General features: G+C 41.1%; 2 protein-coding genes across 15 annotated transcripts in view; one reads left to right on the forward strand and one right to left on the reverse strand.

Moving 5' to 3' along the window:
* Positions 1–1986, forward strand: part of ASAH1 (N-acylsphingosine amidohydrolase 1) — a 29067-nt gene extending 27081 nt beyond the window's left edge. The window contains exon 14 of the mRNA XM_037055231.1: positions 1054–1986. Coding sequence (XP_036911126.1) covers positions 1054–1143 — 90 coding nt within the window. The 3' untranslated portion in view covers positions 1144–1986. The remainder of the gene's footprint in view (positions 1–1053) is intronic.
* Positions 1987–5606: 3620 nt separating this feature from the next.
* Positions 5607–15984, reverse strand: part of PCM1 (pericentriolar material 1) — an 83731-nt gene continuing 73353 nt past the window's right edge. For all 14 annotated transcript variants that reach the window (XM_037055232.1, XM_037055234.1, XM_037055236.1 and 11 more), the window contains 8 exons: positions 15767–15829; positions 15187–15322; positions 14735–14895; positions 11917–11992; positions 11144–11400; positions 8998–9090; positions 8788–8905; positions 5607–7505 (listed from right to left, as the gene is read on the reverse strand). In XM_037055232.1, coding sequence (XP_036911127.1) covers positions 7480–7505; positions 8788–8905; positions 8998–9090; positions 11144–11400; positions 11917–11992; positions 14735–14895; positions 15187–15322; positions 15767–15829 — 930 coding nt within the window. In that variant the 3' untranslated portion in view covers positions 5607–7479. The remainder of the gene's footprint in view (positions 7506–8787; positions 8906–8997; positions 9091–11143; positions 11401–11916; positions 11993–14734; positions 14896–15186; positions 15323–15766; positions 15830–15984) is intronic.

The raw sequence follows: 15984 nt of genomic DNA on the forward strand, positions 1-15984 counted from the left end.
TATCCTGGGAGAAATCAGAGCTAGAATCATGGGTCATGTTCAGCTTAAGGCTGATTTTTAAAAATGTTTTTGTGTGACCAAAATAGTAACTGCTGGGGTGTGACAAAGAAACTGACCACTGGGGCTTGGGTATCCAATTTGATCAGAGTATTGTTCCAAGTTTTACTTACATGGCACTGAATTAAGTGTAGCATTTTAGTTTTCACCTCTCCTAATCAGAGAATCTTACGCTGTACACTACAAACACCTAAAACTTAACCCCCTCCAAAACAGAGGTTTGTGTCTTGGTGGATTAGGGTTTCTCTTTATTACATTTTTTATCTTTTCCTCACGGTATAGCTAAAAACATCGCACCAAGTTTCCTAGGCATCCAGTTTTCGAACATTGCCCCCTTGTGTATTCTGGACACACACCCCAGGACTTGTCCCTTGGCTCTCATCCCCGAACCCTCCCCAGCGTCAGCGTGCCCTTTACCTCTGACAGAACCCACTCCTCCTGCTGGGAGCATTCAGGTCAGAGCCTGACTGCGCCCGCTGACCCTGCCACACTTCTTGCTTTGTCCACGCCCCATTCGTGGGAGCTCGAGGTGGTCATTTACGGATTCTGTGTGCCTTGGCATCTGCGTGCCTGCGTAGTGTCCCCACTGTATGTGCTTTAAGGATGAGGACAGCCAAAGCTAAACTGTTCACATCCCATACGCGTGAAGCTTTGCCTGACTACAGACCCCAAATGGAAGGTTCGGTCCGTCTGAAAGCACTGGCGGTGGAGCAGTGTGCTGCCCTGCAGTAGGCTCGTGAGGGACTCGGGGTCCCTCCCAGGCGTATTTATACGTTCAACCTGGAGTAACAGTCTACTGAGATCAATGGTTTTTTATCACTAACTTACTAGTTCCTTGGATCTTTACTTTATTCAACACTTATTTTATGTTTTTACAATGTAGTATATATTATTTAATATTAGGTGACTTCATAAAGCAGTTCCACAAAAACGTTAGTATGAATTAGAGGACATCTTGGAATTGAAAACACCCTAAAAGTAAAACTGTTGTTTCAGCTGACGGTGTTCACAACCCTGATAGACGTCACCAGAGGTCAATTTGAAACTTACCTGCGCGACTGCCCAGACCCCTGTATCGGCTGGTGAGCACACGCCTGGCCTACAGAACGTGCTGTGATGAGGGGGTAGCTCTCGCGTGGTCAGCCTGTGCAGCTGCCTGCCCTTTGACCAGCAGCTGAGACTCAGGGCAGGGCCTCTCTAAGGCATGAGCTTGTCCATCTTGGTATGTTTACACTTTGCAGGCTATTTGTGCAGAAACAGTCAGCTGTTCTCACCTGAGTGAGGTACAACAACCGCTTAGAATTTGTTTTCATTTGGACATTTGGGGATGGGGATGGTAATCTATTATGGGACCCACATCCATGGAATAAAGCAGTCTCTGTGGGCACTGAATTCTGTACATCTGTATAATAGTTACAGTAGATAGTCCACATTGTTTTTCACTTTTATCTAACATTTGTAAATTTTTCTATGCGATTGTCTTTGCTGTTTGTGACAGCAATATCATTTCACCAACTTTGATGGGAGGGAGGTGAGACATTCAACTGTATTATTTCTTAATGAGCAATACCTGGGCCTCTGAAACCCCAGGAAGTTGGCTCAAATCCGTGCTCCAGGTTCTGTGAGTGCACAGTGAACAGGCCAGGCTTGTGGAGAATGGGAGGCGAACCCACTGTCTGAAACTTTCCTACAGATCACCCACTTCTGATCAGTATGTATTTTTTAAAAGCTTCAGTTACTAAAAATGTTTTTCAGAAATCAATACATTAATGAAAAATACTAACAGAACTTGTTAACTTTTCCAACTCACAATGAACTGTGAAATGCATGCCAGCTGGGCATGGCTGTATCCACTTCATTTCCCTATCGGTTGTATGCAGAACACCGAATAAAGTCACTGGAAGCATTGCCAGCAGTCTTGTACGCTGACTTTGTGTATGCCTGCATGTTTGTCTGAGAGTGGGCATTATCGTGGAAAAATCAAAGCTGAACATGGCCAAGTTAAATTACAAGTTATGTAAGTGGGTATTCAGCGTATGACTAAACAGCTACCATTTTCATGACTAATCCTTAGCGGCCCGAGTGCAGGAGCCCAGAGGCAGCCTCCCCTCCGACTGAGAGCCCCAGGTTAAACCTCAAGGAATCCCAGTGTTTAACTCTGAACAGAGTATGAATATACTGTCATATAAATGTCTTGAATCTCACCATAGAGATAGTCTAGGATTTCAAGTTGGAAGACTACGTTAAAACAGCGTTTAAGGCTAAGGATGGGGCTGTCGTGAAGGTTTTACAAAGCCCAGAGCAGTGCTCTTCAACCTTTTTCATCTTACGGCACACCTCAACTGACTGCTACAATTCTGCAGCACACCAAAAAATAATGTTTGATTGATTTAAAATATAGTAACAGTAATTACCTACCCTTTTTGCTCCAAAGTGACTTTTAAAGCTTAGGTGCCTACACTTTTATTTCTGTGTACCCCAAATTAACCAGTCAGATGCAACCTTACTATGCACCGTGATGAATAAGATGCAACTGTATTATATGACCTATATATTTATGGTTCAAGACAGGGCCTTCACACCAGATGGCTCTTGTGTTGGCTGTTGTAATTTTTAAATCTGACAGTAAATCATACTAAAGTCACATATCACACGTTTTAAAAATTGTGGTACACAGGTTGAAAATCACGGGCCTAGAGGTAACAGGAAGAAAAATGCTCCTCTATGAATAGCACCCTTCTCCCATGCCATGTGGTGTGGCCTGAGGAACAGGCCCAGAAGGGCCTCTAGTGGAAAGTAACATGGCCACTTTTTTTAGGCTGTGCCACCCACCACAGGAAGGGCCAGAGCCTTGCAAATCACAAGATGACTGACCCAAATTGAGGTCACACCCATCCTTACAATTTAATCCTAATCCAATTTTGTCGTGAATTATCGATTCTCAGCACTTCCTTGTTTAGTGACTTCAATAAACACTGATAATTATTTGTATAATTGCTTACTCACTGATTTCTGTTTTTAATTCTTTTTGTAAATCTTCCTTTGAAAGATACAGCTAATCACCATTTGATAAAATGTAAATACTACAAGCATCCTTGGATCCAGGCCAGTTCTTTTTGCAGGCAGGAAAGTGAGGAACCAAAGGGGTTAAATAGCATCACTGTGTTTTTTTTAGTCCTCACCTGAGGACAGGTTTTATTGATTTTAGGGAGGGAGGGAGGAAAGGGAAGGAAGGAGGGGAAGAGAGAAACATGGGTGTGAAAAGCATTATCAGGTGCCTCCTGCACACACCCCAACGGGGTCCCGCCCACCCCCTTTTTAGGGCACGGAACACTGTTCCAGCCAGCCGAGCACCTGGCCAGCCAGCATCAGTATGTCCTGGGCATCCCGTTTCCAACTGTCACAGGGATACTCTCTGTGCATTATTACAATACTGCCCAAACAGTGTCTGTGGAAGAACTGTAAGCTAAAGGGCTCTGATGTACTAAAATGAATGTTAACATTTATATGGAAAAAAGCTGCAGCCCACAGCATTTTATAGGCTGAGCTCTTGAGTCTTGACAATCCAGCAGAAGGGACAGAAATTTTCTAGGTGAAAGTCTGACATAACATTAGATGACCACTGACACTACATTAGAAAACACATTCTGAAATATGCCTTACTTTTCTAGCTATTACCAGAAATGTCACTCAAATAAAACAGAATTCAATGGCAGACCACAAAAAAGGGTTATTAGAAATGAACCTGCTGAACACCAATAGAACCTAAACTTGACAACCGGCGGGGTGGAATATAAAGACAAGGTGCAGTCTTACGCAGTCCACAGTGAAACAATGATATAATCAAAAAAGCCATGTGAAATACAAATTTTGTAGCTCAATTTAACCCCATTATTCTATCTCTGTCGAACATTTTGGGGGTGTGTGGGGATAAAAAGAGAGAATGAAAAAGGAGAGAAAATAAAAGACGATAACTAGACAGTAAAAGTGAAACGGGGAAAACGCTACACCTAAGATTCACTCTACGGAGGGTTCTTGAGACTTTGCCTCCTTCGGTAAAAAGGGGACAATTACAGAAGGTATATAGAGCCAGGACATGTTAGAAAAAAATGCTGGTTGAGTAAAAAATACAGAAGCAAGTGTGGGCTCTGGCAGACCTCCTCCTCTCCAGCACGGATACGCACGCGATGCGTAGGTACACACGTGTGCAGCACTCATCATCAGAGCATCCACACGAACACTCTTCCGCTGGACAGACTAGCCATGCTTCCCTTCCAGGGAAATACTGAACGCCCAGCAGGTGAAGCAGCAACATCTGTGTCCACAGTCGCACCGAGAGAGGCTTCACACAAACACTGAATACGGCTGCAGTGACCTGCTGCAGCACGTTCTACTTTCAAAGTCCTTTTGAGATGTCATCTGATCACCAGATGGCCTTCAATGGGCTNCGATGCGTAGGTACACACGTGTGCAGCACTCATCATCAGAGCATCCACACGAACACTCTTCCGCTGGACAGACTAGCCATGCTTCCCTTCCAGGGAAATACTGAACGTCCAGCAGGTGAAGCAGCAACGTCTGTGTCCACAGTCGCACCGAGAGGGGCTTCACACAAACACTGAATACGGCTGCAGTGACCTGCTGCAGCACGTTCTACTTTCAAAGTCCTTTTGAGATGTCATCTGATCACCAGATGGCCTTCAATGGGCTACTATACTGTGGGAGATGCAGTTCATTAAAGGTGAGGAGCTCTTGCAATATGAAACATTTACAACTATCATTTACTGTAAATTAATCACATGCGATCTGATAGCCCGAAATATCAGGGGTAACTAACCACATGTAGAAAGTCTTAATGAAGGAACATTACACAGGAGCGAACTCTGTGGCACTGAAACTTTATGTTGGGGTCAGTTCTCAAGGCAACAGCTTTCTGTCAACTGATGGCCCAAAGCTTTAGTTATGGATATCGGAGACTGGACAGATGAACTGGTAAGATGATTAAAACTTTTTATATACAAATCAAAGTCATTAGTAAGTAAAGGATTGCCCTCTATGCCTTACTGGAAACCCCAATGTGAGGAAAGAGCCAGCCGTGTAAAGACAGGGAACACTGGAGTAACAACCAGAGCTGTGCAGCGAGAACAACAGGAAACGCTGGCTCTTCCAGGCAAGGTGCCTAGGTAACCACATTTGCATGGTGAAATAAATGAAATCCAGAGCCAATCATTTCTTTGACTGATGAATGAAGAATGCTTATATTAAAGAAAGTTTAGCAGTAAGCCAGAAACACACCAGTCTAATTTGGAGTAAATACGAGACTGTTCTCCACATAGTATATAAGGTGGACACAACTAAGAAGCAGTAGAGCAAGCCTGCGCTGTAAGGAAAATGGTCGCAAGTTTAATAAATCTCTCTGGATAGTTGATGCCATTATTTTTCATGTCTTGATTTCTTTTGTACAGCTCAAAGTCAAATAAGCCACAATTCTGGAATAAATTCTAAAGCGTAAATGAGTATAGTAATTTAAATGAAAATGCAATACAGGGTCATACGCAGGATATGCATTTATTAGCAGTGAAAAAGCATTACCCAAAGTGAAATGTTACAAAATACAAAGAGTACCTGGCACAGTCTGGTGAGCTCACTATTTCAGGCGTTGTCTCCACCTGTGTAGGGCTCGCTCTCCTTTCAACCTTGCCTACCTCCCATTTCTAAACAAATTTTTAACTTATAAATTAAGACAAACAGGAAAATTTAATGCCTAACCCTTTAGCAATAGTTTCTGGGAAAAGCATGAAATGAGTTATTTGTTCTCAAAGCTCTAAGGACTTTAAAACTAAATTACCTACTAAAATAGAAAACAGCAGACTAGATTACAGCAGGTTCAAGTCCAACGAGCAAGTCTGGTAAGGTTCACAGGCACAGCCACCACCGAGGTGTTAAGTACAGCTCCCCCACTGCATCGACCTTTAATATGCATGCAGAGAGAGTCACGATAGGGGAGGCTTGGCGTGAGTGCTGAAATGAAGTTTTCCCCTCTCCCCGAACAATCTAGAAAACAAATTCAGAATTGAAGTATACATATGAAGTATACATACAAAAACTCACTGTTTCAGTTTCCCTGACGTCAGGCCAGTTGGATAAGAACTCCTGATTCTGGAATGAGAGTTTTCTGAGTATGTTTTGTTAAAGCTGGAGATACACATCTCATATAATATAAATTAAGCAGCAATACAGTAAATGTCCTCAGAGGAAAAGGCTCATTTAATACTTCCTGATTGGACACTGCGGTTTTATAATAAGGTAACAGGCTGGTAAGGATTTTGAAGGAATATCAACCAAACTCTCTTCAGTCAAATAACTTAACTGGTTCTGTGAAGCCTTGCGGGGTAGATGGCTAGACTGGGAACTAAAGGTAACCATCTTTTAAAAGCTGGCTGACTTAGTAATGAAGGAGTCACACGGATTTTCGTTACTCAGTGCTTCAGCTCCCTCACCCCCCACACAAGCACCTGCTGTACTTCGGCTGTAAGCTACCATCTCAGTAAGTTTACCCAAAGGCACACAGAACCTTAGCATTCCGGTACACACATTCAGTTCTGTTAGTCCCTATTTGAAAGAGCTCAGTTTTTCATTTAAAATTAATCACAATGTTACTTGTCTATGCAGAAATACTCTCTAATTTTATAAAACTTACTTATTTCTAGATGGAGGCAACATAGATAGGAATTGAAATTCTGGGAACTACCTCATCGGTACTAAGACGTGTTCTGAACTTACTACCCACTTGAACAGTATTTCTAGTCTTTAACTTCACTGACATCCCGGAAGCCTGCCCGGCCTGCCCCAGTCTCAGGGGCAGGAGTACCACATGCAGGTATCCGAGAGCACGCCAGGCCGACAGCAGTGACAGTGGCGTTCTCTGGAAGCCTGGCGCGATGGCCAGACTACAACAAAGCGGGGGGAACTGAGACCACTGTAACAGCACAAGAAAATACTCAGAAAAAAATAGGGTACATCTCTACCTCCTGACCACTGCTCTTCTTTGAACGGCCTCATTATAGAGAACAGTGACTTGCTGTATAGAATTTAACATAATTTCAAAAAAAGTTTCGAAGTTAAGTCCAAACTTTATTTAAAACTGCATTTTAAATTCAACATTACCAAACACCACAGTGGTGGGGGGCGGGGGCGGAGAAAAAAACAAAAAACAACCCCACAGTGTATCAAAGCTTGAATCTGTCCCCAATTTAGTTTCCTATGTTTTAAACTGCCATGGGCAGAAATTCACACACTTATCAAAAATGCAGTGTCAAACTAATTTACATTTTCATACAGATCAAAACAGATGTTTATTTAGAACCATTTCCACATATGCACTGACTCTGTAAAGGGCGTTAGAGGAGCCTCTGAAGATGTTCATGTGCTCTGGGCTCCCACTGTTTCTGAAAAACAGAATAATAATTAATGCCTTATAAAGTACTTGCTGAACTAAGATGTTACTAGAACTTAGGTATTTTGTCTTCCATCAATTAGCGCACTCACTTTTAGTACAAAGGTATTACGAGGAAATACTATCTCAGTTTGCCACAACTCCCCGGTGACACACAGCAACAGCTGTAACAGCTGTGACAGGGGAGGGTCTCCGTTTCAGATGCGGACTGACCAGGTACTTCCCATCCCCCTCATCTCTCTCAAAACAAAACAAAGCAAGCAAACAACCCACTAGGGGAAAAAAGCACTGTAAAGGAAGGGTGGTTCTGAGAGAGAGTGGGGAGAAGATGCCAGCGCGCCCAGATGCTGTGGCCACGGGAGGCACAGCGCCCGGGGGAGGCTGCAGCCTGGACCAGAGCAGTCGGTGCGGCTGAGACTCTAACAGGTGGAGCCGGGCTGCAGCCTGGCGAGTTCACTGAAGGGCTGACATTTGCCTGCCTCTCTTCACCTCATTTCCAGGGGAAAAACCTTACATGACTTTAATCAGCAGGCGAATTGACAGACAATAACAAGAAATCTTTTGACCTTGACCAAGAAATGCTCTCCTCTGAGTGGCCCGGGGCTATGCCATCAGACCCATAAAAAGGCAATCTGGGACCATCACTTGGCTCTGTACTGAATCGTATTTACATAGAACCACCTTCAGAAAAACAGTCAAGATTTAACTACTATATTACAAAAGCAAAATGTGTGTTTCTTTTCATAACCTTAATTATGTAAGAATGTGCATAATTATCATAATCTCTGCATGAGAATGGCAAAAAAACTGGACAGAGAAGGCAAAGGAGGAGGGAAGGAGTAGTTGGGTAACGACCAGAGTTGACGAAACTAGCAAATGTACAGGGAAGTACGTATTGAAAATAACAAAGGCAACAAACAGAGAAAAAAATTAAGAAGACTGTGAGGAGCATGGTTGTGAGACCGACGGTCTCCTCCAGAACAGCCAACCACCAACAGTGAAGAGCAACGGGGTCTCCGCTTCCCGTTCTTACACCATGTGTGTTCACTACTTTGCTAAAACCAAAGGTTTTTAAATAGAAGAAATGATCTGATAATACCATTTTATAAATTAGGAGGATGAACGAAAAATTTTACGGAATTATGTTTTTTCCTTTCCAATATATGGCTGAAATCTTCCAGGTACTAGCAGGGCATTAAAAACAAACAAAAAAAATGATGGTGTAAGAATGAATAATTTTTCAATATGATATTGTTAAAACTGGTCATTCGTACCAGGTTCTTTCAGTGTCTGAGAATTCCCAGCTAATTCTTCAGTCTGCATTTCACGTAACAATTCAGCACATAAATGGTTTTTCTGTTCTTCTTGTACCATTTTCTTCCTTAGATCTGCCTTTAAAATGATGGGGGAAAAAAACAAAATCATTTTCATCTTAACAATATTTATTATATAAAGGTAAGTTTAATGGAAGAGAGTCAAATTACCTCTGAGTATATTGTCAATTTAAGTGGTAAATCTTCAACTTTCACAAAGTCTTCTTCATCAGATTTCTGACTTATATTACCAGATTCTGCTTCCTGCAGGATAAACAAATTATGTTTAATGAAGAAACTCCAGATTTAAACCAGTCATCCATGCCAGAGACAGGCGTGGACTCTTCTACGTACACACCAGTAACTATCGTACTTAGTGCCCTAATACAGTCAATCTGTGCCTGAGAATCCAGAGGCCACAGAAAGGGCCACACACGTGCTGGTAGGGGAAACACTGCGCTTTCTGTTCTCATTTTATAAAACAAAGGGCTGGTTTATACAAGTTAAAGGGAGAAAAAGTAGCTATGTTTAGGGCTAAAGTAATTAGAAGAACAGCTCTTGTTTCTTGATACGTTTACAGAACACATGAGGGAGATATCCAGCAGAATCTAAGTAAATACTTAGACTTTCAATATCAACTCTGTGGAGGGTCGAACAGAGAAGAGGTATGAATTTAGCACTCATTTTTGTGACCACCTCATACTGTATTTTTCTGAAACTTCAATTCTTTCATTCTCTTAGTTCTCCTTTCTGATTTTTAACAGTTACCATCACCCTACCTCTACCAACCCACATGTAAACTGTAGGTTTTTCTTGAAATAGTTCTTACCCGCCTCCCGCACTCATTTAGCTCGTATTTTCTATTTCCGTGATAATGGAGCCTCCTCGACACATACTTTACACAGTCACCCGATGCGTCTTCACAGACCATGACCACAGACACTGCACTTTCTTCTGCTAAAATATTCAGCCGTGTCCTGGCTGAAATTCAAATTCAAGACCCTCTACACTCCAACTTCAAGTTAATTTCATTGCAGTCTTCAATTCAGCAACTTTACATACTCATCAAATGATAATAAAAATAAATCTAGTGGGTAACTTAATAAGAATTTTAAGTGCATAATTTTACTGGTAGTGAAATAAATAAAACAGTTAAGAATTACTTTTTACTAATGGTTTTGAAACATTATAAGCCCCCTTTCTGAGAAATTATAAAATCATAGTTGTAAATATATCTTTAGGAAGAATACTGATGTTAATTAAAAAATATGTGAAATACATTCTGTAGACCTAAGAGTACACTGTTCATTTTTGCTGATAAGACAAAGTATATAAAACACATATAAATCCAAGGACGCAAAAAATAACCTGCTTGCTATAAAATTAAATTGATACAAAGGCTCAGATTTGGTAGCATATTTTCTAGCGTTTTTTATGTCATTCAGTATATAGTGATACTTTACTACTGTCAAATTATTTTATTTCCCATCCCAAAGTCTTTCCGGTTTATCAGAGACTTACGAGGTATCCTAAATACCACAGTTGAGAAAGCATGTATAAGGGAGTAATCATGATTCAAGTATCATTATCCTTCAGGTCTGAATTTGAAATGAACTCTCTCCAGGCCGCCACCAAAAACTCCGGAGGATGGTGAAGGCTGGTGTCAAAGCCAAGGCTGAGTCCTTCGCAAGGCGGCACTTGACTGCTTGCATCTGCAAGGCAGATCCAAGCCAGGGGGCAGCCAGAACCCGAGGGAGTTGAGAAGGGAATAGATAACCACAAGCTTCAGCTGAATGCAACTGTAACTTTTGCAGAAGACATATGTATCATTTGATAGCCTGGGAATGGAACAAACTGTGCCCGCAGCTTCTCCCTAAGTTTGCAAAATGCCCTTGAGCTCTAGCCAACCACCCCCTATAAAATAAACACAGAGACCCTGTTCAGGGTCACTGTCTCTATCAGAGGGCAATGTCCCACCTGGCCCCTGCTTTTCTTCAAACTATGTCGTGTTTTTCTAAATCTCCTGTCACCCCCCCACTCAGGCACCTCCACTCCGCACTGGTTGAGGCAAAACTCATCACTTTGGTTCTCAACATTATAAAAAGAATAGCTTTTAGGTTTTGAGATAGTCACTTTAATTTCCTATTACCCTTCTCTTCAAGTTTAAAGTAAGTTTTAATGAGAGATAAAAATAATTTGACAGTTTCTAAACCTAAACACAAAGCAGAGTTGTATGTACAGGCTGAAACTGTTACCCTGAAAATCAATTTGCACAGAAGTGACACGCAGAAATATTCAGAAAGGTGGTGATACATACATAGTCATTCACTAGCACCGGGGAGTCAGTGTCAGAACTTCCCGCCAGGGAGCTTTCAGGCGTTTCCTGAGCAGATTTCACTTCTTTGACTCTGGGCACCAGGGTCTCAGTCTCCGTTAACGGTAAGGGCAAAGTGCTGGGCTGTCTAGACGAATCGGCAGTCAGAGGCGAGTCCTTCTGGACAGTGCTATTTAGGGGCCGCTCGTTTTCCAAGATGTTGAGGGAACGTGGTTTCACAGGAGCGCTGTCCTGGTCATCTGTCATCGAAGGAAAGTCTTAACATTAGTGGAATGCAACAGCTGTTAAAATTTTATGACACCAAGTAAGGGCAATATTAAATCAGTGTATACAGGCTATTTAACACCTCCCCAAAAAAGGCAACTATAAATTTCCCTTATCAACAGTTTCCAAATTTAATTAATTGGATTCATGTGGGGATGTTTTAAAACTTTAACCCTTAAAATTCATCAGATTTGTAAAATGAAGCAGAATTTTGAGGAGTAAAAACATGTATTTTTAAAAACAACCCATGTTTCTATCTAAAGATGTCTACACCTTACAGAATTCTTTGTGTTTAAGTATGTAAACTTTTCCGTAAGGACTCTTTGTAGAAAACAAAGCCCTGCATTTTCTACAACGTTTTTAGGGGGAGAAAGGGTCAAAAATACCTTCAAACTTACATTAGCTAAGAATTTAATTTTTTTTCAATTTCTGAGCACGTAAAAGGTACTTTAGATAATACTAAAATTGAATAATCTGTTTAGATTTCTTACCTTTACTAGCAGTGGCTTCTTGTTCTGATGGGACATTTCTGCTTTCTGCTGGTTTTTCAAACTCCTGTTGTAGAACCTGGAAGGAAAAAGAAATGTCTCAACAGCAAGGCCTAATATATACGGTCAATAGACAGGAGGAGGTGACTAGTATGTGGTTTTTGTCCCGCCTGAGACCGTTATACAAATGAGTTAAAAATATCCCCTGAAAGTGTTTCCAGGAGGACGTGCCTGAGACTGCAATTTCAGGACAGCTAGGAAAAAAGGTTTCCTCACCTTAAAGAATCTCAAAATAACACACAGGACTGGTGTATGTATTATAGAGTCCACTATGTTTTTATTCTTTTTTCAGATCAAACTCTACCTTAAATAAAACTTCCATCTGTTTGCATGTAGATGCTAAGAGTGTGGAAGAGGGACTGACCAGGGTGGGCAAAAGAGGACCAAAGCTGAGTGCCTTCAGCAGTGGGAGAAAACAACTGCAATCCACCTCCTACTGGAAGTGCCAGACTGTAGGAAGGAATAAAGGTGGGGTGGGAGTTGGTGATGCAAAGCGGATGTTGGTGAACCTGCGAACCTGTTTAAGGAACACGTGGACACCTAGGTTCCCTCCTCCAACTTGAACAGGAAACAGGAGATTACATGTCAAGAGAAATTAAACTACTTAAGTCTCAGGCCTGGGGGCCACTAGGGGGAAAGGTGGGGTACAGAAAGCAGGAATGAGGACAGGACAAAGAGTGCCACGGAAAACAGAGGGATTCAGTGCACGCCTGTAAAACGAATGGTGAGACCCTCAGCCCCATCTCCATATCTGGCTGCAGAAACACCAGCAGCCAAGGAGGCATACCTCTTCCCAGACAGGAGGAGATTGGGCAGCCCTCTTTGGAGAAACTAATAACCCCAGAAAAAAAACAGGTGCTGACATTTCAAAAAGCAAATTGTCTACCCAACTGCCCTAGAGTGAAGCCCAAAAGAAACCCAAGTGGGTTTTCAGTGTATCACTCTCTAAAATAAGCACCAAAGGTACAGCAGACATTTGAAAAACAGTTCTAGATGGTAGAAGAGGGCGCTGTAAAAAAGTAACGATCATAAAAGGAAAAGAAAATGAGAAGATCAGCCCATGGAGGCTAGTAATACCCAATAATACTCATTCCAGACAGAAAGAAAAGAGAAAATGGTGAGAAATTAAGAATAAAAGAAAATTAATCAAACTGAAGAGTGTGACAATTAAGGGCATGACAACCAGAAAGGCCCACTGAGTCCCCAGATGCTGAGGTAAACAAGGCCTGCAACGATGTCGCATATCGTTATAAAAATGCAGAACCCCAGGAGGGGAGAAGTTCTGGGATGGGAAAGAAAAAAACAGACACAAAGGATCAGAACTAAGAAAGGTGTTCACTGGCCTTCTCAACAGTACTGAAAACTAGAAGACAGAAACAGTGCCTTCAAAACTCTGAGAGAAAATAATTTCAACATGGAAAAGTTAAGACTTTCTTAGACATATAAAAATCTCAAATTTTTAATCTTTTACTCACTCATTCTTAGAGACTTACTAAAAGATGTGGTCCACCAAAACGAGATAATAAATCAAGAAAGAGAAAGACGAAGACCGCATTCCAAAACAGCGATCTCCTATGAATGACAAAGGGGGTCCCCAAGCTGGTGGTGGCACTTGTCCAACCTGGAAGATCCTCATGCACAGGGATTTTAAATGTCTTCTAGAAGTGTTTTAAGAAGGAGGCCATGGCTACAATTTCTAGAGAGCTAAGAAAAGTTTCCTTCTTAACCTCAAAATAGTACAGAGAACTGGAATATTATGAATTCCACTATTTTGTATTATTTTTAGCAGGTCTAAGAGACAAACCTAGAATAGAGCAGAAAGGGGGAATGCTCCAGAAAGGACAAAAATGACAACTTGGTTTTTGTAGAAAATTCCACTGAGAGACTTATCCACCTACTGGGGGCACAGCAAAGACGTGGGTATGTGTTCAAAGACAACCAAGCAAATAAAACACTGAGACAATCACTAAACTCAGGTGAAAAAAATGCATAGTTCAGTAGTCAGTAATATTTACACTTTAACCAAAAGACGTAATTACACAAGGAGCTCTAAGTGACCTAAAAATCTTTACATACTATATTAATAGAAAGTTGACAAATAACATCTAGAACACGAATGAATAAATACACACGGATGCGTATTATTCAGAAATACAAAAGTAAATAGCAGAAAAAACATACAAGTGTCGCCTCTGAGGCAGGATGAGGCAGAGGCAGTAAAGGGAATAATTTTACTTTGTTACATACTATTTCCATGATGGCTAGAAAAAAATATAAATTAGAAATCTAGACCTTCTAAAGCAATCTCATAAATTTTAGGACTTGTTACCAAAAAAAAAAAAAAAGAAAATAGAGTGCTTTCTTTTAAATTTTATTTATTTATTTTAGACAGAGGGGAAGGGAGAGAAAAAGAGAGGGAGAGAAACATCAGTGTGTGGTTGCCGCTAGCACGCCCCTTGGTGAAAACCTGGCCCGCAACCCAGGCACATGCCCTGACTGAGAATCCAACCAGCAACCCTTTGGTTTGCAGGCCAGTGCTCTATCTACTGAGCCACACCAGCCAAGGCAGAAAATACAGTGCTTTAAACATCGAATACAAAAACAGTGTTTCGTATTTCAATTAGGATATTTAAAAAATTTGGATTCATGAAAATGCAAACAGGGAAGCAAACAGGGAAGCTGTATTTCGACACTGAAGAAGGATCTGCTTTCAGTAGTATAAACGGGACAGGTGGGAGGGGTGTCGTCGACACCGGAATACCTGGTCATCATGTTCGTTTTCTTCTGTAGTTTCAGTGTTAGCCTGAAGTGAAGTCTGAACATCTACAGGTCCCTCCTCAAATTCTTCTATTTCTTCATCTTCATTCTCATCTTCTCCACTTCCATAATTAGTCAATGCTTGGGTTTCAGCTTTGGACAAACCTACATTGATTAACACAATCTTTAAGTAAACTTTCAGTACTTAATAGCTACAATTTACTGCATTTCTCTATTGTGCAAGTCTTTCACATACAGCATCAGAGATCATCTACACAGTGGGCACTAGGAGAAACTGGGGTGCAGAAAGAAGTCACTCCGTCAGGACCACCACACTGCCATTCAGACTCAGAGCTGTGGGACGCCTGACTCCCTATCCGTTACACCCACCGGGCTGTTTCAATCACAGACCTACGAAGAACACGGTATGACCTAGCACGAAGGCTTGAAACTTACTAATAGACACTGGGCATTCTTCACTTTCTTCATCTTCCTCTTGATCGGAAATGTCAGATCTCTCGTTTTGGGGACCGTCACCATCATACTCTTCAGGTGTTTGAGTCTGCTTAACTGTCTCAGTCTCATCCTTGTCCTAGCCACAAACAAGTTTGAGTAATTTGTTTTCAATTTGTTTCAGAAAGTGAAACTTTGTTAGTACTTTTATGTCTCACTACTTCAAATTTAGATTTTTTTGAGTTCTCGTAAAATTATCTCACAATTTTAAATACTAAAACTAAGTGAATATTTTGCTTTGACACAAATACCAAGGGTGCCAGTACATTTTTAAAAGGTATATACCAAGTCTATCATAAAAATTAGTAACAGTCATTATCTGTTTATTAAAAAACATTAACTGTTTATTAAAAAAACAATCACTTTAGACAGTTTAGTTTTGTTTTTAAAAGAAAATAAAAGTTCGTCAGAAGACAAGACCCTTGATAATACACTTTGCTCTCAAACATTAGGGCAAAAGCTGTTCGAGTCATTTAATATCTTGTTTAGAAAGCATTACTTGAGGGCACAAATAAGCACGTACTTTGTCTTCCTCGTCAATTTCTGCAGCAGGTGAGCCACGATCTCCTTCAAGAATCCTTCTGGCCTACAAGCAAGTCAATCAAACAAAATTTAGGGTAACTCTTCAGCATTATTATACTTAGGTATTCAGTAAACTTTAATAAATGCTGCATTTTGACCAGCATCCAAAGAGCTGTATGCATCTTACAAATGTAAATAAAACCCTTTCATTCAAATCTT

This window comes from Sturnira hondurensis, unplaced genomic scaffold (genome assembly GCF_014824575.4).
Source record: "Sturnira hondurensis isolate 20B ecotype Veracruz unplaced genomic scaffold, ASM1482457v3 Scaffold0008640, whole genome shotgun sequence".
Classification (NCBI taxonomy): domain Eukaryota; kingdom Metazoa; phylum Chordata; class Mammalia; order Chiroptera; family Phyllostomidae; genus Sturnira; species Sturnira hondurensis.